Here is a 26,480-nt window from a genome sequence, read left to right as displayed (position 1 = left end):
GTCATTGGGAGGGGCAATTATATCCTTAGTACAACCACTGTCGACTTCTCAACCCCAGACAGATACTCAGTTTAGTCAACCCCCAATGAGAATTTCAACTCACAACTTTCCCATGCCGAGCAGCTAACTCTCCCACTGAGGTACCTGGTCAGCTCGACTTACACAATTTGGACTCATGTGCAGTAGTGTTTAAATGCAACATCTCAGTATTTAGATAAGTTAAGCATTCATTGGACTCTACACAATGAAACAAATGTTGTTGGACAAATGTCAAGATAAACAATGAAGCTTTGTTTATATGCTGTAATATTTAATTTAAGTTAATCAGGCATGAATACAACAATAGAATATGCAAAAACTGTTACTCTGCACATGTATTCAAAAGATAATTTTGCAAGCAATGGTTACCTTTTCAGTTTGCCTTTCAAAACAATATTATGATTGCATGGGGAGACTGTTAGCCAATGTAGCTTTTTAGGAGTGGGAATATCAGACATAGGATGTTTTATTGTTGGCAAATATAAAAGTAAACAATGTATCTATGGCACAGCGATAGTCTTGATTGGAAAGGCAGTAAAATGTTTTGTATTAACCACTATTGGCCCAGTTCATCGATTACCTGCATTATGCACATTTGAAAATATAATCAGACACTTGGGCTATTTCCTTGTACTAAAAAATATGTTACCAACTTGGCAATAATTAAGATTTTAGTACAACTGGTATCCGTGCCATTCTTATTGCGAAGACACTTTGTTTTACATCGTCTGCAGTAGTTTCACAGTTGGCGGCGATGTTGCTATGTGTAATCCCAATTGGGTCATTTGCAGGTGATTTTCACATTTGTTAAATTTGGACCATTAAACCAGCACACAATGGCCTACTCGTTTCAAACGAATGTAAAGCAGACGGTGCATATTTTATGGTTATTACACCTGCTGGGTTAAAATCACAAACTTATGCAAATGTGCGACCGCTGGACCATGTCACCTCCATAGCTAAATCGCCACCGCTGACTTAGTGAGAGTGTGTCACACGTATTTGTTGAGCCAGGCGAGCAGATTGGCACGTGCCTCCTTGATGTGCTGCTCGTCGGCCGGACTGATGTCCTCGTGCTTGCGGTGCACGAAGCCGTGCGTCTGTCCCGGAAACACCTTCACCTGCACATCCACCTGGCACTCAGCCACCAGGCGTTTCTCCAGCAATTGCACCTGATAGCGCCACACGATGGGAATACCCACACAATTATCATAGTGCAATGCCTAAAGGTAAAAAGTGCTTCGATTAAAAAAAAGTCTACAAATGAGAATTTATAGTTTGCACTCAGGGGTGTAGGGTTAAGATGCAAGACTGAATGCTTTGCCAAGTATGTATACTTTACCGTGTCCAATGGAATGAGTGGGTCATTTTCTCCAAAGATGTACAATACAGGATTCTTGAGTGCGTAACGGGACTCCTCTATCTTAATGATACCTGAAGCACACGGGTGGAACCAGAATTCACCAATATCATAACATCAGTACTCAACCACAGCCATGTTTACCACTCAATTTGTATGAACACTATAATACTGTAATTTGTATCAATATATTGGATCTTTCTAGATTTGAAGTTATCGTGACTGTATTGGATCTGTCTGGGTCAGTGCCCCGTAAAAAATGTATGCATTACACACCACGAGAACCTCCCCTATGGCAGTGGCTCCAAGTCATGTGCCAACTCCAGTCTACTAACAGCTCAGAGAATATTCTGTCAAAAATTAAGCCTTGGTTACAGTCATGGGCACCAAATATAAGACAAGAGTTTGAAGTTTGGTTGCATCCGGAGACTTTACCATAGCAGGAGACACCGGCTTGCAGCTCAGAGTTTGTGAGCAGCAGGTGATGAACGGCCAGTCCTCCCCAGCAAAAGCCCAATACCCCAATCCGCTGCACCCCACACTCCTTCTTCAAGTAATCCATGGCTGCATCAATCTCCCTAGTATAAGCACAGAGCAACAGCCACCAACACTTCTAAGTGTCATCAGCGTGACCGCATAATGTCGGAGTATTTACACAGAAGTACAAAAACAAAGATCCCTCGTATAGGCTTAACTGACTGTTGGGGCAAGTGCCATTAGGCGAGCACCTATGAAGACCAAAACGGCACACGAGCGGCGGGGTGATGGTCAGCACCATGCCCGATTGCCTTTGTTTCCTGAGTGGCGATCTTTAAACACCACACCGGATGCTTATTTGTGGCTGAGTCTACCAGATAATCTTCACTGGTGTTGGCCATGAGCGGGAACTGAACTCGGGTCATCGGGTTCGAAGCCCAGCATGCTAACCACTGCACTACCACTCCCCATAGACATACAAAGACAAAGATCCCCAATATAGCCTTAACAGACTGGTGGAGAAAGTGCTATTAGGGAGCACCTATGAAGGCTGGCACGGTACACGAGGGGGTGGGTGGCCAGCACCACGCTTGGTCGCCTGTCTCCCCAGTAGTGATGTTTACACATCACACCAAGTACTCATTTGGGGCTAAGTCGACCTAAGGGCGGCCCAGCACCGATTCAGATAATCGTCACGGGTGTTGGCCATGAGTGGGAATCGAACTCAAGTCGCCGGGCTCATAGCACAGCGTGCTAACCGTTGCACTACCGCTTCTCCCAGACGTACACACGCATATACTCATACATGCCACGTAAAGCCTTGACAGAGGTATTTTACACAGCCCTCATGTACACATCATATCACAGTGTGCAAAACGTACGTAAGAAAGTCTCAAGCACATAATTAATAATGAAAAATAAATGTTCTCTTACGTGCCGATGTTGGTGGCCTGCTTGTCCTTGAGCCACTCTTGAAAGGTACTCCAGTCGTGGCTGGGGCTCCAAGGCTCCTTCCCCAGGAAAAAGTCTGGTACGATGCACCTACCAGAGTACATACAGAACACCAGATGATAGTGGTAGTATGACTCATGGTTCAGGGTCCGTACATACATTCATAGGTTTAAACCTGTTCCAGCTGCTGAACGGTCTTGTTCAGAAAGATGGGCCTCATTTATACAAAGTGAACCCCACTCAAAAGCGTGTTGCTGTATTTTCCATATGAATATTAAACAAATTAAATGTAGAGCTTTTCACATATAGGAAGGAAGCCTAACGTTGAAGAGTACTACCTCACACAATTCAATTCATGCCCAATTTGGGGTGTTTATGTAGGGAAATGGAACATTAAGTATTTTAGCCAACATTGTCATTACAACCTTTGTGCCCATGTACCTACGTTTTTTCTGTTTTTTTCAGTTTCATTTATTTGGTATAGCCCTGTGAGCCATTCGGCTCTTGAATCAGGTGCAATCGCAACAAACAAAAAACATGAACAAGAAAACATCTTAAAGTGACTATGTGACTGTGCAAACAGAAAATCCAGGAAAAAACAGCAAAATATTACTTAAAAAGCACCATACACCAACGCTGTGTGCAAAAATCCCAGTGGGATGCAAGTCAAACAACAACAACCACAAGACAACTTAGATTAATAAAGTATTAAAGCTTTCGTGACTGCATAAAATTACTCATTGGTTTTAATTTTATTGTATTTCTACATACGTGACTTTACCGAAAAAACCAATGAGTAATTTTATGCAGTCACGAAAACTTTAATACTTTATTATCACACTTCTACGGGGAAGTTACCGTTGTAATTATGTGTAAGATGTGCCCTTTTTTGAGCTGCCGTTTTGTATTTACAAGAGGTGGTCATTTTTTGAGCTGCCGTTTTGTATATACAAGAGGTGGTCCTTTTTTGAGCTGCCCCCTCTCTCTCTCTCTGCCTCCCTGTCCGTCTTTCCTCACTCCTTACCTCTTGGTGGACTTGTATATGTATTTCTACTGACCGTGTACCTCGTATTTTTCATTCTATCTATGCTGGTATGTGCAATCCAAAGGTTGAACACGAAATTTAACACTCTTCTGAAATTCGTGGTCCGCCAGGAAGTGTCTAACTGTGTTGTTGGCCTGACTGGATGTGCTTCACATAATGTTTTTTCAGGTTTGTTGAATTCTTGTCTCTCATCTTTTTGTTGTATTTACCTCCGTGATTTGTTCTTGACACCTGATGAAGATCGCTTGCGTTGTGATCGAAACGTCGTGATTGTTTTTTGTTTTAATATTTTATTGTATTTCTACATACGTGACTTTACCGAAAAAAACCAATGAGTAACTTAGATTAAGGCCATCAGTCTAACTCCCTACTACAATAAACAAACATGGCAAACCAAAAGCCGTTTTCGACATCACCAAATAAAGCCATAAAAGCAATGTAACAATGATCATAGGAACTGACCGAATTTTCATAATAAACGACATAAACAACATGTAACACCAAACCCTAGAGCCATAGCTGGCTGCATGAGTCACTCCACAACAACAGGAGCATCAGTCGGAGTATCAATTTTTTCAATGCACCTTTGAGATCAGCACACTAAATCAAAATACAGATAAAACTTTGCAGCGGTCATCCGGAGCGAGACATTTTATTTTATATTAGGCTACTGAATAGCAGTGGCAGCTAGGGGTGTACAACTCCTCTAGAGCAGTTTTGAGTGAAGATCTCATAGGTAGTGATTCAAATTGCAGTTTATTGGCAATAACATTCCAGACCTTGGGGGCATCAATAGCAAAGGCCCTTCCTCCAGTTTTTGTACGGCAATAGGGAATATGAAGCTGGTAAATGAGCGAAGACCTGAGGTCAAATTTGTTCTTTGAAACAGAGAGGAGATCCAGCAGGTAGTCTGCAGATTTTTTTGTAAGTAGATCGTGAATAAATAAGGTCTGGTGCACAAGCCGTTGAACATTAAGAGATGTTAAGTTTGACGCAATTAGAGATCAGTGGTGAGTCCTATATGGGCAGTTCAATGCAAATCTTAAGGCCGAGTGATAGATGGAATCAAGCTTCTTTAGTACAGTACTTGGGGCTGATTTATACACGATGTCACAGTAGTCAAGTAGAGGCAGTATGGTAGCTTTTAATAATTTCAAACGGAACATAGGGGGGAAGCAGTGCTTGTGTCGATACAGAAAAACGTGACCGGAGTTTGCAATTAAACCCAGCTCCAAATTGGGTATTCACATGTGTAGTGACGTAAATAGAGTTACTTTGGCATTTAGTGCCAGTTACTGTTACAAGAGTGGAACTGTGTGTCTTGAACCTCTCTCTGGTACCAAAGTAGGTATGGCATGGAAGCGGGCCTTAAGGGGGCATGGTTCTGGTGACGGTGAGAGAGAGGGCAAGTGAGGACGTGACAGTCTGGGTGAACCCGAGAGGGCACGTGACCGGGACAGGGTAGCGAGGGGGCCCAAAGGGTGACTTGAGGGACACGTGATGCTCGGTCGAGAACCTTCTGATAAGATCCAGAAGGAGGGGTGGCCAATGGCAAAGCGAGGCTATGCTCGGGAGCATAAAAGGGAAGTCCCGAAAGCAATTGCGGCTGTCTGCTGGAATGGAACCCTCGGTGCTACGTCTCTTCGGTCTACGGTCGTTACGCTCGGCATCGTGGATCAGGCAGTGTGTCGCTGACCTGACCCGTTTATGTGGTTAACCTGTTGAGGTCTAGTAACTGTGTACGTTTATGTAGAAACCCTGTTGGGGTGTTATCATAAACATGTTGCCTCCAGGTCAAGTGTGTACCTCCGTGGAACCCACTAGACATGTGAAGTTGGTTCCACGGAGGCACACACTTGAACTTGGAGGCAACACGTTTATTACATGACCCCAACAGGGTAACTACATAAAGGTAACACTGGTTAACTAGACCACAACGGGGTAACTACATAACCGGTTCAGTCAATAACACACTGCCTGACCCACAATACTGAGCGTAAAGACCGAAGACCAAGGATCGAAGAGACGTAGCACCGACAGGTTCCATTCCAACAGACAGCCCGGATCAGCTCTCAGGACTTCCCTTTTATGCCTATGAGCGTGGCCTGGCTCCGCCCACGGCCACGCCCCTTCTAGAACCTACTGGAAAGCTCTGGCCCATATATCACATGTCCCTCAAGCCCCCTTCGGGCCCCCCTCGCTACCCTGTCCCTGTCACGTGCCCTCTCAGATTCACCCAGACTGTCACGTCCTCACTTGCCCTCCCTCTGACCCGTCACCCGAACGATGCCTCCAAGGCCCGCTTCCATGCCATATCAATTCTGGTGCCAGAGAGAGGCTCAAGACGTACAGTTCCACTCTTGTGACAGCAGCTGGTGCTAAACGCCATATTGTCTCCATTAACGTGACTACACATGTATAAACCAAATCATGCCTTTGGTCAAAGGTGAAAATGCAGTGTCATTCTAGAGGATAAATTATAGTAGTTTAAAAGAAAATATTCCAAATATAAAATATGCAACATCACGCATAACAGAACTAACCATACCCTTAATGTTTTAAACTATAATCAGTGTTATTTTCTCTACAGGGAAATAAATGTACCTAATATGTATGTGAATGTTCTAATACGGTGCTAATGCATGTGTAGTGGAGTAGAACGACACTACTGTATTGGCTCGGTATGGGGGCTGTAGGCAGGTGTCACGGGGGTCGTGTCGGGCCGTGACACTTCGTGAACCCAACAGGACACGTGACCGGATAAAAGGGGGGCTAGGGGCCCCAGGGGGGGTCACGTGGTACGGGTTCGGGCCTTCACAAAGGATCAGGGAAGGGGGGCGTGGCCTGGGGCAGAGCCGGCCACGCCGGAGTGGCTATAAGCGGGGCGTGGACGGAGAGCTGGGCTGTTCTGTGCTGTTCTGCTGGGTCATCTCTAGGATGAACCTACATCACTGTCCTGGTCCAGTGATGTAGTACCCCCATGGGTTAGCTAAGTTAGGAACGGTGGCTACCACCTTAAGTCGTTATGTTAAGTGTTACCTGTTGTGTTAGCTAATAATACAGAAATGCATTTACCATATTATTTGACATGTAAAATTACCAGTTGCTACATTAGAGGCAATGGTGTAACAGTGTACGGCAATGCAATAACACACGTGTATCCTTGTCCTGCCAGCCAGTCTGCGATGAAGCGAGTGTTGGGCAGCTTCCACCCATAGATGTCCTGGATGATGATGAGGCCCCGAACCGAGGCTTCCCCATTAGCACCAGGCTGAGCCGCACTTAGGTAAGAATCCACATGTCCCGCTCGCACCTCCTGGCCCTGCCCGCTGTAGGGCATCACGTCTCCCAGCTCGCAGGGGCATGGCTTCGCCTCATTTGCCATCTTTTCGCCCCTTCCCTGGGAATTCTCAGAGTCTGGAGGATACACCACGTAGGAAGGCATTACAAGTACAGTACAGGGTGGTCCAGATATCTTGTGAGCCCCATTTCATTCTTTAAAACTTAATGTTTGCCAGGGTGTGTAATGTAATGTAAGTAATATAAAAATTACATATAATAACTTTATTAAATATCATCATTATTGTAAATATTAGCAATGTCTTTGTTAAGAGTCCAGTAAGTCTGTATGAGAACCAGCATTTGCTTTGCACAGGATGATTTGGCGCCATGTCCTCTGGGAAATGTTACACAAATTGCTAGGTCCACTGAGCAAATGTATTCTTCACAGCACTCTTTCAATTAATCTGTTGTCCTGTATCTTTCTTTGAGTCACATCCTTTCATAAATCTCCCAAGTGAGTTATCACATGATAGATCAGGACTTCTATGGGGGTGGGGTGGCAATTAAGCGGTGCTGTAAAATTTGCTGAGCCTCTGCCTATCCACTTATCCTGAAAAACTTCATTGAGGAATTCTCAAACAGGAATTGCAAGTGGGCAGGTTCCCAGTCCAGATGAGACAAAAAATGCCCAAGGAGATTTAATCTTTGAAACCGCGGAACAAACCAATCCCTCAAAATGGTTAGATAAGAATGTTGGTTAACAAATGTATCAAATCAATATGGACTAAACCAATGTTTGCTTGATATTGCCGTGCACATCATAACATGTGGTGGATTATATTCTAACTCTTCATAATAATGTGAATTAGCTTTACTCCAAAAATAAACATTTCTATTACGTGCACTTCGATAAATTGCACATTCGTATGTAAAAAAAAACATTACCACATTGTGGGAGCGTCTCAAAAACCTCAAGAAACTGGGCACACGCTTCACTTCTTTTTTGTAAGTCAGCATCACTTAGCTCGTTGACAAACACAGGCTTGAAAGATTTCAACTTAAGATCATCTCTCATGTGCCTTAACATTGTGGTTTTTGGAATGCCAAGTTCAGATGATCTTTTTCTTAGTTACTTTTTGGGCGAGCGCTCAAGTAATTCACCAATTGCTGCATATTGCTCCTCTCTCTTAGGTCTCCCAGTCCTTGTTTCGTCTAAAATTGATCCTGTGAAAACAGCTTATGTTCCCAACTCAGTATTGTCCATTTTGGTGGAGCTTCTTTGTTAAATCTTTCACAGAAATCCTTTCGAATAGCTTTCATAGTTTTTATGTTTTTGATCTTTCATGAGCCCATACACTCACTACAAGCCGTTCTTCAATAGTATATGAACTCGTATCAGCCATCTGAAATAAATAAGGTTTATTTAAAAAAGAAATGAATAAGCAAAGGGAAAATATTAAAGGTCACTTAATTGGGAGTCACAAGACATCTGGACCACCATGTACTGTAACGATCATGGTTTATTGATCTATGGTTTATGGTTTATTGATCGTTACGCATGCTCTGTACATGTACAGGTCTTTCGAGTTTATTATCAGAAATGTAATGTATTTTATGATGAATCATACAGTACTGTTTATATAAAGTAGAGAGCATGCTGCTATTCGGCCAGAACAGTACTCTTTTGTGAATATGCAATTGAGCTTTGTTGCGTTATCACGGATTAAATCACAAAACCAGTTTCGATTTTGTTACATTTTTTAAAAGAAAAGCACGTGACGCTCACACCAGCGCATGCTGTGGAATGTGGCTTTACGATGACAATGAGCATTAACCCATCGCTGAACCTTTAAACATTAACTCTCCAGCAAATGTTCCGCATAGCTTTTGAAATATGTATACAGTACTGTACTCGGCTTATTTTCTCATGGAATATTTTACAGGACCCCTGGGCGGCGGGGGAAATTTTTGTTTTAGTTCAGCACCAAGCAAGTTCCAGCTGAAATAAAGCCCCGACTCGTTTGTACTGCATGTCGAACGTTAGCTATGAACAATGTTTATGTTTTGATTTAAAGCTTTCGTGACTGCAGTAATTCATATTCTTAGTTTTTTCGGTAAAGTCACGTTGAAGAGAAACAACAAAATAATAAAATATATATAAAACAATAAAAAAAGACGACCAGACGACCTGCTTGTCAGTTTTGATGTAGTTTCCTTATTCACCAAGGTGCCTGTACCTGACACCATTGCAATCATTGAAGACTTGGTTCATCAAGGACTAAACACTGAGGTACCCCCCCTGGTGAGACACTGTTTAACCAATACATACTTCACTTGGAATGGAACTTTCTACAAACAAACTGAGGGTACCCCAATGGGCTCCCCCCTTTCTCCAGTTATAGCTAACATTTTCATGGAGAAATTTGAGACTGACGCCATCCAGACTGCCACTCTGCGCCCAACCTTATGGAAGAGGTACGTGGATGACACTTTTGTCATCTGGCCACATGGCCGGCCTGCTCTAGACCAATTCTTCGACCACATCAATTCCATACACCCAGCCATCAGATTTACCATGGAAGTCGAAATAGATGGCAAGATACCTTTTTTGGATGTCCTAATTAAAAAGAGACCTGATGGTTCAATGAGCCACTCTGTCTACAGGAAAGCTACCCATACGGATGCTTATCTGAAACCGGATTCCCACCACCATCCATCACAGAAGAATTCTCTCATCAAGACTCTGTATCATAGAGCCCAATGCATATCCGACCAGGAACACATAAGCAGTGAACTCAAGCACGTACACCAAGCTCTTAGGGCTAATGGTTACTCCGACTATACAATCCGCAAAGCTATCACTCAAACCATGAAGAAGAACCCTCTTGAGGAGCCTTTCAAAACCATCACTTTACCCTACATTGCTGGGATCACAAAAAAGATCTCCAAAATCTTGAATAAACACAAGATCCAGGTCCGTTTCAACACATTACATAAAATCCGTGATCTGGTTCCGTCTGTAAAAGATGTGATTCCGGACATACAATACCCTGGTGTCTACAAACTAAGTTGCCTCTGTGGTAGTAGTTACATTGGAGAAACCAAACGCCATGTCTCGGACCGCATTCGTGAACACAAAGCAGACCTTAAACACGGTAGGACCAACACCTCGGCCGTAGCAGATCATTGTTCTAATTCAGTAGGCTCACATGCCATTGCCTTTTCCAAGACAGAGGTTCTTTGTAAGCCATCTGGCTTCCATGAGCGATTCGTTCATGAGGCTATCCACATATACAAGCACAGAGACAATTTCAACCGAGAAGATGGATTCTATCTTAGCAATCATTGGAAAGATTTGATAAACCATTTCAGTTCTTAATTGATTGTTCACGCTTACAGTGGCTTTCAGACAGCATACATTATAAAAAATTTCGTCTCCCCCCTCCTCTTTTCAGAATATAGATGGACTAGTCCTGGGTAAACTGCCAAATCGCTGCGCGTGGCGCTAACGTTTTAAATAAATAAATAAATGCGCCGTTTACAAATACATTTATGCAAACCAACACACCTGAAGATGACCGTTTGAGTTATGGTCGAAACGTCTTGAGAATTTTTTTATTGTTTTATATATTTTATTATTTTGTTGTTTCTCTTCAACGTGACTTTACCGAAAAAACTAAGTATATAAATGTTTATGTTATTTTACCCACTGAGCTATATAGCTCTGTTTCAGAAGCGACCTGGCCACAAATGATAGCACAACGAAGCGGCTTTGTTGCGTGGAAATGTACAGCAGACAAATACTCTCAATGCATGTTTCTAAATGTGGAGGGGAAAACCTGGAGGAAAATCCACACGACCACGGGGAGAACACGCAAACTCCAAATATACAGCGGGCGTCACAGGGTCGGGATGGAACTCACGATCCTCCTGTATACCAGGAGAGGTAGTTAACATATCGTCACCATCGCCGTCAAAACCAGCAGGATTCGTACAGGTGGAAGGAATCACGAGCGAGCAACTCTGAACACCGAGTTTGCCTGCAACAGTGCCCCTCGGCTATGGAGTTACTGCAACAATTGCATGAGCGAAGCTGTACCAAGAGATTACTGGACTGCAACGCTGCAGAAGTGGGTGCAGCCTGATCAACATGATCATTTCATTGCATCTACATGCGGCGTGCATCACAGTGCCACCAAATGTTCGCAACGACTGACGAACGCACAACCGCATGCGCCAAAACCGTGGGACAATCAACAATCGCAACACGAAGCGCACTGTGGCACATACATACATACAATGTGTAGCGCAAGTTAAATCAGAACAGACACGCCTGGTACCGAACGGACCGGTGTGCAGGATTTAACCCCATTTGTCGACCTCGTTACTTCAGCAAAATTACCTCAAGTCAAAGATGTCTGGAAGGAGGATGCCATTGAAGAGCAAATGAAAGCTGAAGTGCAAAAAAGAGACCCTAAAACAGTGGTTCTTAACCTTGTTGGAGGTACCGAACCCCACCAGTTTCATATGCGCATTCACCGAACCCCTCTTTAGTGAAAAATAAAATGTGATTTTTTTCAAATTCAAGACATAGATATTTTTTTACTGGTACACAAAATGAGCCGTGCATGAACATTACCTTGTTCAAAGAATAAAACCAACACAATGCATAAACTCACAACAAATTACATACCTGGAAATCTATGTGACTTCTGCTGTTGCCTTTGAGAGATCAGTTCAGATATGCGTGGCTTCACCTTGGCAAGTGCCACTCTCATGTCATTTTCACAGCAAAGTCTGTTCCTTTTCTTCGTTTTTATGTCCAGCATCCTCGAAAAGGATTGCTCACAAAGATATGTTGTAACAAATGGTATAAAAAAATCCAGGGCTTTCTTAGCAATAACTGGATACTTGTTCATTTGTCGACACCAAAACGTTGAGAGCGTTGTTGTTCTGAAGAGTTGCTGTTGAACCTGGCTCTGCTGAATTTCAATGATTTCGTCGAGGAATTCATCATTGACATCTGCTGTTTCAACAGCAAACGTGAACGGCTGTCTCACCCATGCTGGATATGACTCTCTTGTAGGGAAATATCCGTCGAGAGACTTTGCAAGCTCATCTAAGTGCGTGGCAATTGTTTGCTTCAGTTCCGTGGATACAGAAATATCTCCGATTCCAGACACATCTTCGATCTTACTTGCACAGTCGTCCAGAAGCGGGAAGTTTGCGAAGTTATTGTTCTCTGTTCGTCGTTTCCATAACGGTAGCTTTTTTTGAAAAGCCTTCAGGTGTTCTTCCGCTTCCATGATATTGACTCCACCACCCTGCATCTGCTGATTGAGATGATTGAGAGCTGCGAATATATCAGCCATGTACGCTAAAATGAGAATGAACTCAGGATTTTTGAAGCAATCTGCATGGCAGTGTTGGTGCTCTTGCAAAAACAGGGCTAATTCCACACGCATGGCAAAAACACGATTCAGCACCTGTCCCCGGGATAACCACCGAATATTAGAATGGAGCAGAAGTACCTCAAATTCAGAGCCCATTTCTTTACACAGCTCACTGAAGATGCGGTGCCTCAGAGCACTTTTTCGCACATAGTTCACACATTCCACCACAGTTTTTAATACTTCTGTCATTTTTGGAGGTAAGGTTTTTGTTGCCAACGCATGCCTGTGCAGAATACAATGCGTCACAATGATGTGTGGTGCATCGGCCTTTACTAGCGCACCAAAACCAGACTTTCTTCCCAGCATGACTGGAGCTCCGTCCGTACAAACTGCAGAAACCATATCCCATGAAAGATTGTTGTCTCTGAAGAAGTCATCCACAAGCTTCTTCACATCGGCTGCCTTCGTTGTTGTTGTAAGAGGCTTACAAAATAAAAACTCTTCTTTTATCATGTCGTCTTTCACATAGCGTACAAAAACAGCAAGCTGGCTTAGATCAGAAACGTCTGTGGTTTCGTCGAGTTGAAGGCTGAATTTTGCCGGGCTTGAAATCAGATCCGCGACTACTTGAGCCAAGATGTCTTTACTCATGTCTTCTATTCTGTCACTGACGGTGTCATTTGAAAGGGGAATTTGGGATAATTTACCTTCGGCCGCTGTTCCGAGTATCAGATTCGCCATCTTTAATGCAGCTGGTTTCACAAGTGTTTCACCAATGGTGTGTGGCTTGCCCTGCTTTGCGATCAGGTAAGCAACTTCGTACGATGCTGTCAGGATCGGTTTGTTAACAGGTACAAATCCAAGAGCAGGCAGAGTGGCCCTTTCATCGAATCTGGCTCTCTTCACCCTGAATTCAGCAAGTGTTGTGTTCTTGTATTCCCCGTCTCCATGCAGCTTCAAGAAGTGTTCCTTTAGTTTTGCCGGTGCAAGACTAGAGTTGCTCAACTTGGCGTTGCAAATCATGCAGATAGGACGCTCACTCCCATCACGTTCCGTGATACATGAGAATCCATGTTGTACATATTCGTCCGACCACTTTCCTCTTTTACGCGACATAGTTAGTATGGATAAAATATTAAAGAAATCACACGACGTACGACAACAACAGTCACACGTTGACTACTGAGTACGCACTAAATTCCCCGCAGCGCTGATTGGCCAAGCAGTGTAGCATGATCATCTGCAGCCAGTGATGGCCAAGCGGGCCGTGTGTGTCATCACAAATTTACACAATAATTCAAGTGTGTCCGGACCTCCGTGGCGGGGGCTCTGCCGAACCCCTGAGATCGACTCACCGAACCCCTGGGGTTCGATCGAACCCAGGTTAAGAACCACTGCCCTAAAACAATTACCTTTGACGCAGGTACCGCGCGGTTTTTTGCTGTTGTTGCTATATCCGCTAGTTATTTTGAGTATTGTTAATATTTCAACAACAAAATTATCGGTTTGCCTGTTAAATGTTTCCCAGCGTTGTGGTACGTCATTCGCGTGAGCTTCTTGGCACAACACTTCCAGCGCGTGACGCCTTTCGAAAGGCATCCGGTGGCGAATTCTATGCGCGACGTCATGTCTGCGCGTGACGTCATTCGTGTTAACGCGTGGGGCGGGGCGCGCGTGGGGGGGGGGAAGACCCCCGTTATCGGCGTGACGTCACACGTGGCGGCATGGCGGAGGCCGGTCAGGATCGGAGGCCTCGCTTCGGCACGCGTCTGCTGGAGGCCGGAGCGCACGTGTTCCAGCACAACGCCTGGTACCACATCCCTCGCAAAACCCCCGTGACACTCTGGCGCATCTCGCTATGGTCATCATCACGATCCATGGGCAGATAGCCCCGCACGTGTTCCACTGCACCGTTTCGTCATTTGTTTCCACTTTCCTCTTGTGCCAATATGCTCAAGTCGTGCCCACGTCTGTCTGGCACCGATCTCATAAGTGTCGGCGTCGTCAAGCCATTCTCTATTAGGTCTTCCTCTCTTTCCGGTTCCTTACATTTTTCTTCTAACGAAACGCTTTTAAAATGTCCTGTTGTCCATCCTACATGTGTCCAAATAGTGCCAGTTTCCTTCTCATCACTGTCTGCATCATCACCATGTCTTTCCTCTGTGCGCAACCTTTTTCTTCTTCGTTGGTCAACTCTTTGGTTCCAGCTTAGATGCAGTAATCCTTCTGTAGCAATAAATTTCGAGTGCCAATATCGTGTCTCTGTCAGTCCTGTTTAATGTCCAAGTCTCGCAGGCACACAAAGCTGTACTGAACGCACGTGTCCGTAAGATGTTCGGTTTTGTCTTGTCGCCGATTTTGCTCGCTTCGCCAGACGTTATCGAATCCTGGGCATTACTCCTTTTGCCTTTGCCATGCCCTCCCTCTTGTGTATTCCGTGCAGTCGTTGTCGCTCTGGTGCCTCGTTTTATTTCACGAGCCTCCTCCGGCGCGGCGGCGATGATTTTGGTACCACAGTATGCAAGTTTAATTTAAAAGGAGCGGTGGCGCAGCGGTTGGCAATCAACCGGGCGGCGAGCGACTCGAGTTGGAATCGGTCTGGAACCAGGTCCTCTACTTGGATAAACCCGCACTGACCAGCGTGGTGAAGTATGGTCAAAACAATCCCAACGATGCCCGTCGTGACACGGCCTGGTGAGGCCTTTATTTTGTAGGTTTTACTGTACACGGTAGATGATGTCTCGTGACTGCCATTTAATTCTATAAAACGTTATATTTTTTTTCTTCAAATGAAACGTTCTATTTCTGTAGGTAGGGTTTTATTTTAAACAGAAATGAAAAAAATATATATACAAAGGAAAAACATGTTTGGGGGTCAATTAATTGAGGATCACAAGACATCTGGACCACCCTGTAAATTGTATTCACGGCCAGCGGGCGAGAAAAAAACGGAGACGAGCTCCAGGCACCCCGAGGTAACGCGTCCCGAGGTTGAGTCCTCTGTCGATGAGATGGAGCGATGAAATCAGCTGGTCTGCAGGTGCCCAGGTTGGAGTGTTAACATCGCATCACTCGCACCGTCAGAAATGAGACGCCTTTGGAAGGCGTTCATCCATCAGTGGACTGACGATGGCTGATGATGAATGAACACGTGCAGCACTATGCTAATTCACTGCTGGATGAGGGAGCGACCTCGCGCCGTGCTGATCGTGGGGGTTATATTTCACAATTGGTACAAAGGCAGGGAACATAGATGTTGGGTTGTTGTACAGTATAATGGACTTTGGGTATCCTTCATCCGCTGACAATGTCCCCGCTTCAGCCCACAACACCTCTTTAAGCATAGTGATGGCACATCAAAACGTCATCCAGGCTCAACGTGATTAGCGTCCGAGATCTAATTTCAGCATGGCCCTTGTAGATACATCGTGTACTTTAAAACTAGTTGATTGACGGAAAAATGTTTTACGTTTAGTGTCGTGCGCATTGGAGTGATGCTACCAGAGCGCCCTAATAAATTAAAAGTCTTTTGTAACTCTCATTAACGAAGCTCCAAATGCATGACAGACGGACAGGGTCACAGCCGAGGTAACGTGTCTACAAGACGAGACCAGTGTGTTTTGGGGTACCGAGTGCCTTTGAGTGGAACAAGTCCGTTTTGCAGCAGGTTGCATTTCGATGCCCATTACAGGTGACCTGTCAATTCCCGAAGACATGGGGTGCTGTTGTCAAATTGATGGACTGACAGTTGTAGGATTATTGAGTTTAATTTTTGGAGTTTATTCATCTCTTTCATAATACTTCATTTTTTTTATCAATTACATCCATTTACTCTTTGGTTCTTTTGGTAAAAATAAATTAAATAATAGAATACGACGTTTCGATTGCAACACAATCGTCATCAGGTAGAACTAAGTTTGAGAGAGAGACAAAACACAGACACGGAGACACAGACAGACACACAAGCAGAGAGACACAGCGAGAGACACAACATAGACACACAGAGACCCAATGCCTCTGTGTCGTGGCCTTTTTACATACATTTGTGAATTCTCTACTGGATGAAGGCTTCCTGACAGTCATGGGGTGTTGACTTTAATTCACCAACATTTTTCTCATGAGTTAGTAGTGGCTTGTCCTTTAGCATTGTGGTCTGTGCCATAGGAATGTGGAATTTTCTCGACTGGCTCATTCAGTCCCACCATTGGGGATATGCACAAACCAAAATTATTCCAATTTTTTCTGCCTCCCCAAATCACTCGTCGCTAAACTTCATATGATTAAAAATGCCACTGCCAGAATTATCATCCAATTGTTCTCTACGTATTGACATGTGGTCACATTTAGATGCTTTATGAATCAAATGTGTTGTATTGCAGAGTGATTAATTGTAAGTAATCTGTTTATCGACACCAAATTCAGTGCATTTATAGTCCGTGTAAATATATTGAAATTCATGAACTGTTATGTCTACTTAAGTCTAAACCAAAGTGCGCCATCTACTGTGAAGTGGACGTTATCAGCTGTGGTTGCCCACCATGTCACAACTCAAACTAAAAAATATCTAGAAAATTAAATACAGTATACTTTTTAAAAATGTGCTGTTACATAACCGCTATCTGGCTTCCCTTGCAAAAGTCATAAAGCCATGGTACACCCACTTAAATGACTAAAATTAATTGACTTATAATGAATTGCTTATTATTTGGATTGGGAGGTCACATTACTGCATCCAGTAATTGTTCCAGACACAGTTCCATACGTAGTCTGCCTCCGTTGTTTTCCCAGTTAGCGGCCAACCATGAGCATAATGCGAGGGGTGGCGGTACCTGCCGTGTGGCGACTAAGGTGGGACCTTGGCCTGGTTAAGCGGCAGTGCAGGCAGGGGAGCTCGTGGGAAAAGCCCATGGCTCCTCTAGGCAGCCGCCTCCTCACCGATCCCAGCCGCGTCATGGAGCACAACATGTGGTGAGTGTGGTAGTGAAGGATCACTCTGCAATAATAGGTGACATGTGCAAGTGTGGTCAGGCCTGGATTATCTGTTATGCTTGGTGCATGAATTCAGGACACATTAATGCCTTGTTTCCATGGCTAGTGGGAAGCTTCCTGGGACAGTGCTCTCACTGGGCTGGCCCAGTGGACCCACTTTTCCACAGCATCTTGGCCTGGCTGAACTAATCACAACAATTTACAGATCCGGGCCCCCAGACTCCCTCCACGCAGCCTATGCTGCATGCAGATCAGCAGGTTCATACTTCATATCAAAAGTGTGCTCACCACTGCTATACATTTCATCCCACATGATAAGCCACTTCATTCAGCTATCATTTGTGGCTTCTGAAAAAGAGCTATATAGCTCAGTGGGCCTTAATAAAATAATAAAATAATGGTTTAGTTGAATTGCTTAGTGTAACCTACCCAATTCTATATACAACCTTTATTTTAAGATGTTTTTTTAGACCCACCCTGGCCATAATGAGTGAGGAGGCTTAGAAGGTTGGGAGGGACAGAATGAGAGTGGCCGAGCCCAGGGTGCCTCGTAAAGTATGAGAATGTAAACCCATGTCATGCTACTGTACCTTGGCTGTTCTTTGGTTATTCCTGGGCTTACAGCCTCCGTCCCAGTGGTCATGCAAACAAGGTGAATAGCCTTGTTTGCATACAGGCATGCATACTCAGAGCTATGACACATTTGGAGGAATTACTTCTTATCAGACTGGACGAAGGACCAAGACCAGTGAACAATGCAGACAGACGGTGACACTGCAGCCTGGCTTGGCAAAGTATATACAAAGAAGTTTTGAAAGCTACAAAGGGCTTGAAGATTGCATATCCAAGGACATTGGACAGTGTCTTGGATTGGGGTCCCGTGATATAAGCCAGACCCTTAAGTACGATAGGTGATGCTGCTACGTGTGGGTCTCACTCAAACTAGAGCACAGCTGCAGGTGCCTGTTGTTTCTGTTTTTTTTTTGCAGGGATCATGTGCAGTGGACAACTGAGCAGGAGGAGGAGGCCAGGCACAAGGTGCAGGAAAATGCAGTGCAGAAAGCCCCTGAGGAGAAGCAGGGTATGATTGTTATTTGTTTTTTAAAAATAATCGGTATCTCTCTCTTAACCTTCAATGGTTTTATGGGGGTGCCACTGATGCCTTAGTTGTTCAATCTCTCCACCTTTGGCGTTATTAACATGCCACCAGTGTACTGTATATGTATTGATAAGGACATTTCTGCATGTCTTCTATTCACAGAACAGTATGAAAAGGAAGCCAGTAATTTTTGGAATGGCTTTTACAAAATCCATGAGAATCGCTTTTTCAAAGACCGGAACTGGCTCTTTACCGAGTTCCCAGAGTTGCTGGGAAAAGAAGACTCTTTGGCTGACCCAGAAGTGACCTCTGACAGAAACTTAAAGCACATAGCCTCTGCAACTGAGATTGTAGGTGACCATACTGTGTGCCAGCAAGCATCAACAGACTTGTGTAATGCAGCAGAAATGCAGATGACCCTAAATGATAGTAATACTTTTCCTGGATCACTTGCAACATTCCGAATCCTTGAGGTATGTACCTAATCCTTACAATACGTAACGTTTTAAAGTGTAAAGTACTATAAATCAACATGTTGCTTGAATGTAACATCAATTTTCAGCACAGTGTCTTTGATGAAAATTGTGTTCTTTTACAGATTGGCTGTGGAGCTGGAAACACAATTTTTCCTATTCTTCAGACAAACAAGTAAGAAGCAAATATTATCATAGAAAGACTCACATACCAGCCTTTTGGTATGATTGAATGGGTTAGCTTTTGTGCATGTTTCACTGTAAGAAACTAAATATTTTAAAGCCAGAAGTATAGGAATAAATGTGTGTGTTTAGACTTGTACTTCCTGAGTAGAATGATGTAATATCATTGTTCTGTTTTTTTCAGTGATCCTGATGTTTTTGTGTACGGATGTGATTTTTCGCAATCAGCGGTGGAACTTGTCAAGGTACGCTTTTAACTTTATTAAAACAAAATATATACCTTGTGAAAATCTAATATTTAAGGTTTTAGCAGTTCGTCCAGTGTTCTGTGAATCCGGTGACCTGATTCCGATTCCCGGCCATGACTAACACCATTGACGAATTATATCTTAAACAGTCGTTGGCCACCTCCTCCACCAACCTGCACTGACCAGCGTGGACATGTGCCTTCCTCAGTGGATTGACAAAGGGGCTGTAACTTTATTGCATTTTTTTAATGTTTAATTACTTGTATAAGTACAGTTGGATGCATAAGTATTCCATATAGAAGTGATGGTCATTCTTAAAAACTGTATTGTGCTTTTTGCAGTCCCACCAAAACTATGATGCTTCAAGATGCCACGCCTTTGTCCATGACCTCTGTGACGAAACATCCACTTTCCCATTCCCAGAAGAGAGCTTGGACATCGTAATTTCTATTTTTGTACTCTCTGCAATCCACCCAGAAAAGTATGTATGTACAAAACCAATTGTAAATAACCTGGAGAAAAATGTCATGATAATGATCTGGCTCTCTGTTAAGATCTAATTTATACCCAAGACTTACAAGTGTATGCATTCCATACATTGTTTCTTTGCTTGCAGAGTTCAGGCAGCTGTGACTCGGTTGAGCCGGTTGCTCAAACCTGGAGGTGTGTTCCTCTTTCGAGACTATGGGCGATATGACATGGCCCAGCTTCGATTCAAGAAGGGTACAGTGCTTTAATAGTTCCGAAAATATTTAATGAATGGATGACTTATGTTTTTCATGTGCGAGCCCATTTCGATAAAACATTACTTTTGCATAGGAGACATTTGACTCTACGAACTTTATGATAATGGTAAAGGTGGAGCATTAAATTTCTTGCTGACAAAAGGGCCTCCACGAGACAGAGCTGAAGAGAACCTCAATAGAGGGTATTTTAAACGTTGAAAAGACGTCTTAGAAGGTGTGGAAGTATCCACTTTACCCCCACCACACGTGACCCGCCAATCGAATAACTGTGGTGTATGTATTGGTACTTCTGGCTGGACAGAGGCATTGGGATTGAATAAACTTGCACCATTGTTTCAACTGCCATGCCAGAAGTTGGATTGTAAAGCCAGTATGCTAACCATTTTACCATAGCAGCATCCTGGGAAAATTTAACAGCCATATATTTCTGTGGCTCTGTTGAGAAGGTATTTTTTCCATAATTAAATGTTGTGCTGTTTGTGCCCTTGTAATGGCTTGCCATGTTGCGGCACAATAGATATTGTCATTATTTGTCAATTTCTCACAAAAATAATGCAATCTATAACAATATTTCACAGACGTAAATGACTATGACTGAAACACGGAGCAAAGCTCAGAGTCATGCAAAAGTGGTGGGCGTTTTGTATTTTGAATGTTGTGAATGTGCAGCCAGATGATATTCTAGACAGAGGGGTATGCCGTGGTGAAATGACGCCTAGCAGTGATGGGTCCTGGTCCTTGGAATAGAGAAAAAGTTGAGTCATGCCACAAAGTTCTACCATGAGCTGTAGTGCAGGATGTAAAAAGTGTAACAAAAGTCTATATATCGATGTTTATATACTGTTTTGCACTTGTATTACTGTTTTTACTGTAATTGAGTAGTTTTGATTGACATTTTTAATCTGACAGGTCGTTGCTTAGCTGACAATTTCTACGCACGTGGTGATGGAACAAGAGTATACTTCTTCACCCAAGGTTAGATATATTGTGTGTGCACTATGTGAAATCCATAACCTCAAGCATTACTGTTCCCAAAAGTTTTGGAAAAGAAATCGTCTTCATTTAAGTAAAGTTTGATTTCTGTCAACAGTGTGTACCCATATTAACATTGTGCTTGTTTCCCACTTTGCAACAGAGGAAGTGGCAAGACTATTCTCATCTGCGGGTATGGAGGAGGTTCAGAATCTGGTGGACCGCCGTCTCCAAGTGAACCGTGGAAAGCAGATCACAATGTATCGTGTCTGGATTCAAGCCAAATATCGAAAGCCCCTGAGATGACTGACATTCCTTTTCATCACCCCAGTGTATTCTGTAAACAGTCGTACCAACATCAAATTTTTAATTTGCATTGTAAAGTATAACACTTATTTGGTGTGTGATTTAAGTTAATCAGATGGTGGTATTTTCAGTGCATTAATGTAAAACCAAGTTGCATTCAGGACATTAAAGTAAGTGTTATAATACATGTGTGAATTATACATTGCCAGTTCATTAAAGAACTTTAGAGCGACTATTTTTCTCGAAAATTTACCTGTTTTTACAAACTGATTATTGATGTTTTAAAACTTTGCCTTCCACACTGTATTATAAACCAAGACAAGCTAGATTGTGACAATATCTGGTTTTGGTCACAGTGTTTTGTCGAGTTGACTAATTTGGGATATCGTACAATGTGTTTTTAAATGATTTATGCCATTTATAACGTGAACAAAAGTTGTCTCCACATGTGACTTTGTTATACAATACTTTGTTGTGAAATTTATTATTTTTTACATGGTAATGGGTGTGATGTAAGGTTAACCTTCAAACCTCAGTTTTACTGCCATTTATGAGACGGTGATGATTAATTCTACTTCCAGATTCGTGTTTACAGTTGTGCTGTATCACTGATGTTTTTGGGTTGTACTGTGATCGGCACAATGTCCAACATTTCAACTTGGTTCCTGAAGCTTTCAACATGTGGAGCGAAGTTTCAGACATGCTGTACAATGCGCGGTACAACTCAAAAACATATTGGAGAGCGATAAGTTACATTATAGATCTGCTGGTTTGTATGTTTGCACATTGATAGCATTCACAAGGCTTTCTAGTGGTATTTTTAAAACTTTTCTTGCAAAAACCAAGGTAGCAGGCATAAATCCCAACCATCACCTCAATGTCTCCACTTATGACTGGAAGCTATACCCTGAAAACCCTTGTAAATGAGATTATCTATCCCAAGAGATCTTTCCAGCGAAATATTTTTTTAAAAACTCACTTTTAAAGCTGTAAAAGCCAGAGGTTCTGCTTCATCAATAATGAAAAAAACTCAACAAATGTATCAATAACACTGTCTGAACACAGTAAATTTCCCGCAACGTCCGGTATTGCACAAGTCAGAACATAGGGTTATTTATCTTAAGAAATGTTCAAACTGACTTTCTATTAACATTAATGCATGCATTAATTATCTTCTGATATGAATATAGGACTTAAAGTTTGCATGTGTAATTCTTGAACATATCAATTGTTTTGTCTCCATTCATGGTTCTTGGAAGAGTTTTGTAAATGTCATCTGAAAGAAATAGGTATGATAGATAAAATATTTACTTAAAGAAACAATAGAAAAAATGTTTATGAAAATGCTAAAATAAATTAAATCACCCTGTGTCTTGACTTTTGGGCCCCCCTCTCTATCTTTTACTTTCAAGGCAGTGTTATTGACGAATACGTTTTTGTTAATTTTGCTAGTGCACCACTGCCTACAATAGGTTCACCAAATCTATAACAGTGGTTTAATTACAAATTCGAGATACACTGACAAACTTAACTTTAACTCCACGACACAGTTTGGTAGTAGTTTTTACCGCTCAAAACGTAGTTTTTCAGTAGGCAAACTTTATCTCAGCTCACCAATTACAAAATAATTTCTCGAAAAAACTACGTGCCTATGAAGTGTACTTTACTGTTACCACCCACTGCATTTTACAGACTGGATATTTATAGAGTACTGTTTATAGTATGGGTGACTTTAAGTGTAAACTAATCCAACTAACCGTTTATGTATGGTCTGGTTATTTATCTCAAGTTTGGTATGAGGGATTGGCAGTTTTATTAATTACGAACACGAATTAAAAATAATCAATTGTCATTGGGCAAATGCATACTTTAGGAGGCACTTGGGTTCATTGAAGTTTTATGCATGACTACAGTACTGTGGTATTTAAAAAAAGTTTACAATTGGAATGTTTCCAAACGTTTGGACTGCTCCATAAAATGAAATGCACTTCATGTAATGATGAAACACTCCCATGTAATATGTAATTGTGTTAAATAACTTTCGATGCGTTGACCACCTGTTGAAAACTTTACAATAATCTTAAGAATGAAAAGGAGAAAACCAAGGGAATAATTAACTAAACACATTGTTTTAAAAAATCGAACATGCAGTACTGTTTAGTACTCAGCCATGGCTACAAAGCAAACACAGCAACCACACAACACGACAAACCACAACAAAACAAGGGTCTATGGGTATGATGGTGGTCCGGGCACAAATGATGCTTTGTGTACGTGTGTTCTTGTGTGTACAGTATAACGTCGCATATCCCTAGCATCGCGGGGGACCTGTTACAGGCGGATATGTGAACAGGGTTGATTACGTGAACATCAATGGAATGGCGGTACTGCGACGTATAAATGTTGTTGGACAAAATTAAACGTGGTAGGCTGATGCATTACACTTGAGAATACAATGTATGCAAGTTTTAAGAATACACGACTATATTAAACAAAACCAAAAAGGTCAAGATTTGTGAACAATATAAAATGACAACTGCGAATGCACAAAACGCGGTGCTTGCGCTGGGGTGTGTGGGCGGTTGTGGACGGACCGCGCACGTGCTTTTCACTTTTTTAAAACACGTGCGCCTAAGAAGTAGTGTACGTGAATTAATGGCACGTTTGTCGCCGGGTGCGCAACTTTTTCTCCGGTGTGTGCAACAGGCTTGCAACACACCGCGTACACACACACACACACGTGGCACAGGTGTGTGTGTGTGTGCACGGGTGGCAGCAGCAGCAGTGAAAGTGTGCCGCAGGGTCGCCATTTTAGCCTTAAACAGCAGGAGGGGAGAAGAGGAAAAAATATATAATGAATTTGAAATAATTGAAAAAAAAACATCATCTCCTCTACGCACACGTCTCCCTATCGCAACAGCAGGAATAACAACAACATACTGTACTGCCATCGTGGCAACAAACTAGTGCGCGGTTAATTCACTCGGGTGATTATTCGGATTATCTTCCTGTTGTAGCTCAAAGGGCGCTTGCTCGCAATGTGAGCTTAGCAATCTGCGTAAAGTGAAATGCCTCGCGTGGTGCCGCACGGGTTACGGCTTTTTTTGTTTGCTACGTCACTTATTTAGCTGACGAGGGCTTTGCCCACTTAGGATGCGAGTTACTTTTTATTTTAACGTTCGTCTTTCGGTTTTTCTTCCCGTAATAACATCGCGTACAATCGGGCGCACGGTTGAATGTGCGTTCAGTATTTCAATTCACACGACACAATTTGTTGTCGGGATGCGTTGTCGCCTTATTGATTGTCGCGTCCGTGCGAACTTGATGTTTTGCTTCTGGTTGTGTTTGTTTACAGACGTTGCGGGAGCGAAAATGTAGGTGGTGCCAAAGGAAGTTATTTCTTGGGAGGGGGGCCAGAAGATAGGACTGTGGTGGTGGTGGGGGGAGGTGATAACAGAGGGTCCCAAAGGGAATAACTTATCTTAAGTGTGTGGGGGGCTCAATAGAGCGTGGAGGGCACGGGTGCTGTGTGGTAGCTCGACATAGAAGGCTGTAGGGGGGGGGGGGTGTGAAGGCTACAAAGTTATTCTCTTTGTTGGGGTGGGGGGCTCAATACATAAGACCGAGAGGCCGAAGGCGAGTGATTCCTTTGGCGGGGGGGGGGGCAATATTGTAGATTGAGCGACAAGACAATGGGGGGCTTCCGTAGGGAGCACACGGAGTGATTTCTGGAGCTCAGAAACAGAAGACTTGTTGGGGGTGGCTGATGACTTCGTGGGGGGTGGGGTGACCAGGAAATACTATGGGGGGCCAACATTAGTTATCCCGGGGGGGGGGTTATTCAGTCGTCTGAAGATTAGCGGACGCTCAAAGCAATAATGCTCGAGAGTCCAGAGGGGGGGAAAATAACTTGTGGCAGGAGCCAAGAGGGTTCAAGGAGTGTGAACCGTGGCAAGGAGCTTTAGGTCTTTTGAGTGATCTGTGGGGCCCGACAGACTTGGTTGGACCCACAGGACTCCCCTGGCATTTGACCCGCAGGACTCTCCTGGCATTGGACCCGCAGGACTCTCCTGGCATTGGACCCGCAGGACTCCCCTGGCATTTGACCCGCAGGACTCCCCTGGCATTGGACCCGCAGGACTCCCCTGGCATTGACCCCGCATGACTCTCCTGGCATTGGACCCGCAGGACTCTCCTGGCATTGGACCCGCAGGACTCTCCTGGCATTTGACCCGCAGGACTCTCCTGGTATTGGACCCACAGGACTCCGCTGGCATTGGACCCGCAGGACTCTCCTGGCATTGACCCCGCAGGACTCTCCTAGCATTGGACCCTGCAGGACTCTCCTGGCATTGGACCCGCAGGACTCTGCTGGCATTGAACCCGCAGGACTCTCCTGGCATTGGGCCCACAGGACTCCCTTGGCATTGGACCCTGCAGGACTCTCCTGGCATTGGACCCCAGGACTCTGCTGGCATTGGACCCCAGGACTCTCCTGGCATTGGACCCGCAGGACTCTAGTGGCATTGGACCCACAGGACTCTGCTGGCATTGGACCGGGTTTGAGGGTGGGAGGCGTCAGAAGGAGAGACTCCGCTCGGGCATCTCTGCGGGGTTGAACCCATCAAGGTGCCGGGCTTCGTTGAAGGAGGATAACTTTTTTTTTGTTAAAACGAGGGCGAATTCTGTTCCGGGAAGACCTCGAGAGGAGGAGGCGGCAGCCGGCCTGGCAAAATCCGAGTGAGGAAGAAGGAGAGGGAAGCGACTGACCGGCTTGGTTGGCTTGGCGAGTCTGGGAAAAGGCAGCCGGTCCCGACGAGGAAGGGGATAACATCGGCGAGGAGCGGCCACAAAGGCGGTAGTGGATCGGGAAGAAGAGTCGGGTTGAGGAGGATCGGGCCGGGTCTGGTTGGGGGT

At 43.8% G+C, this 26,480-nt stretch overlaps 2 protein-coding genes across 7 annotated transcripts; one reads left to right on the top strand and one right to left on the bottom strand.

The window, feature by feature from the left end:
• Positions 1-289: 289 nt before the first annotated feature.
• On the bottom strand, positions 290-26,472 carry LOC116940968 (carboxymethylenebutenolidase homolog). 4 transcript variants are annotated; one of them, XM_076066125.1, is made up of 6 exons: positions 26,334-26,472; positions 7,028-7,289; positions 2,810-2,917; positions 1,835-1,977; positions 1,382-1,473; positions 290-1,211 (listed from the first exon to the last, which is right to left on the bottom strand). In XM_076066125.1, the coding sequence occupies exons 1-6, from the start codon at positions 26,395-26,397 to the stop codon at positions 1,032-1,034; spliced, it is 849 nt and encodes a 282-aa protein (XP_075922240.1). In that variant the 5' UTR covers positions 26,398-26,472; the 3' UTR covers positions 290-1,031. The 4 variants fall into 4 exon arrangements, with proteins under 4 accessions (XP_075922240.1, XP_032807321.1, XP_032807323.2 ...); XM_032951430.2 differs by lacking the exon at positions 26,334-26,472 and adding an exon at positions 13,960-14,160; XM_032951432.2 differs by lacking the exon at positions 26,334-26,472 and adding an exon at positions 11,848-12,214.
• Positions 14,199-24,073, top strand: LOC116940967 (tRNA N(3)-cytidine methyltransferase METTL2-like). 3 transcript variants are annotated; one of them, XM_032951428.2, is made up of 11 exons: positions 14,257-14,357; positions 14,991-15,241; positions 17,336-17,515; positions 18,526-18,617; positions 18,798-19,108; positions 19,234-19,283; positions 19,476-19,536; positions 19,881-20,020; positions 20,156-20,262; positions 21,195-21,260; positions 21,421-24,073. In XM_032951428.2, exons 3-11 carry the CDS (start codon positions 17,349-17,351, stop codon positions 21,561-21,563), a joined length of 1,137 nt encoding a protein of 378 aa, XP_032807319.1. In that variant the 5' UTR covers positions 14,257-14,357; positions 14,991-15,241; positions 17,336-17,348; the 3' UTR covers positions 21,564-24,073. The 3 variants fall into 3 exon arrangements, with proteins under 3 accessions (XP_032807320.1, XP_032807318.1, XP_032807319.1); XM_032951427.2 differs by lacking the exon at positions 14,991-15,241 and having other exon boundaries at positions 14,216-14,357; positions 21,421-22,940; XM_032951429.2 differs by lacking the exons at positions 14,991-15,241; positions 17,336-17,515 and having other exon boundaries at positions 14,199-14,357; positions 21,421-22,940.
• Positions 26,473-26,480: the final 8 nt, after the last annotated feature.

Source organism: Petromyzon marinus, chromosome 10 (genome assembly GCF_048934315.1).
Source record: "Petromyzon marinus isolate PM22_M1 ecotype Great Lakes invasive population chromosome 10, UKy_Petmar_22M1.pri1.0, whole genome shotgun sequence".
NCBI classification, from domain to species: Eukaryota; Metazoa; Chordata; class Hyperoartia; order Petromyzontiformes; family Petromyzontidae; genus Petromyzon; species Petromyzon marinus.
This window is presented reverse-complemented; position numbering and strand designations above follow the sequence as displayed.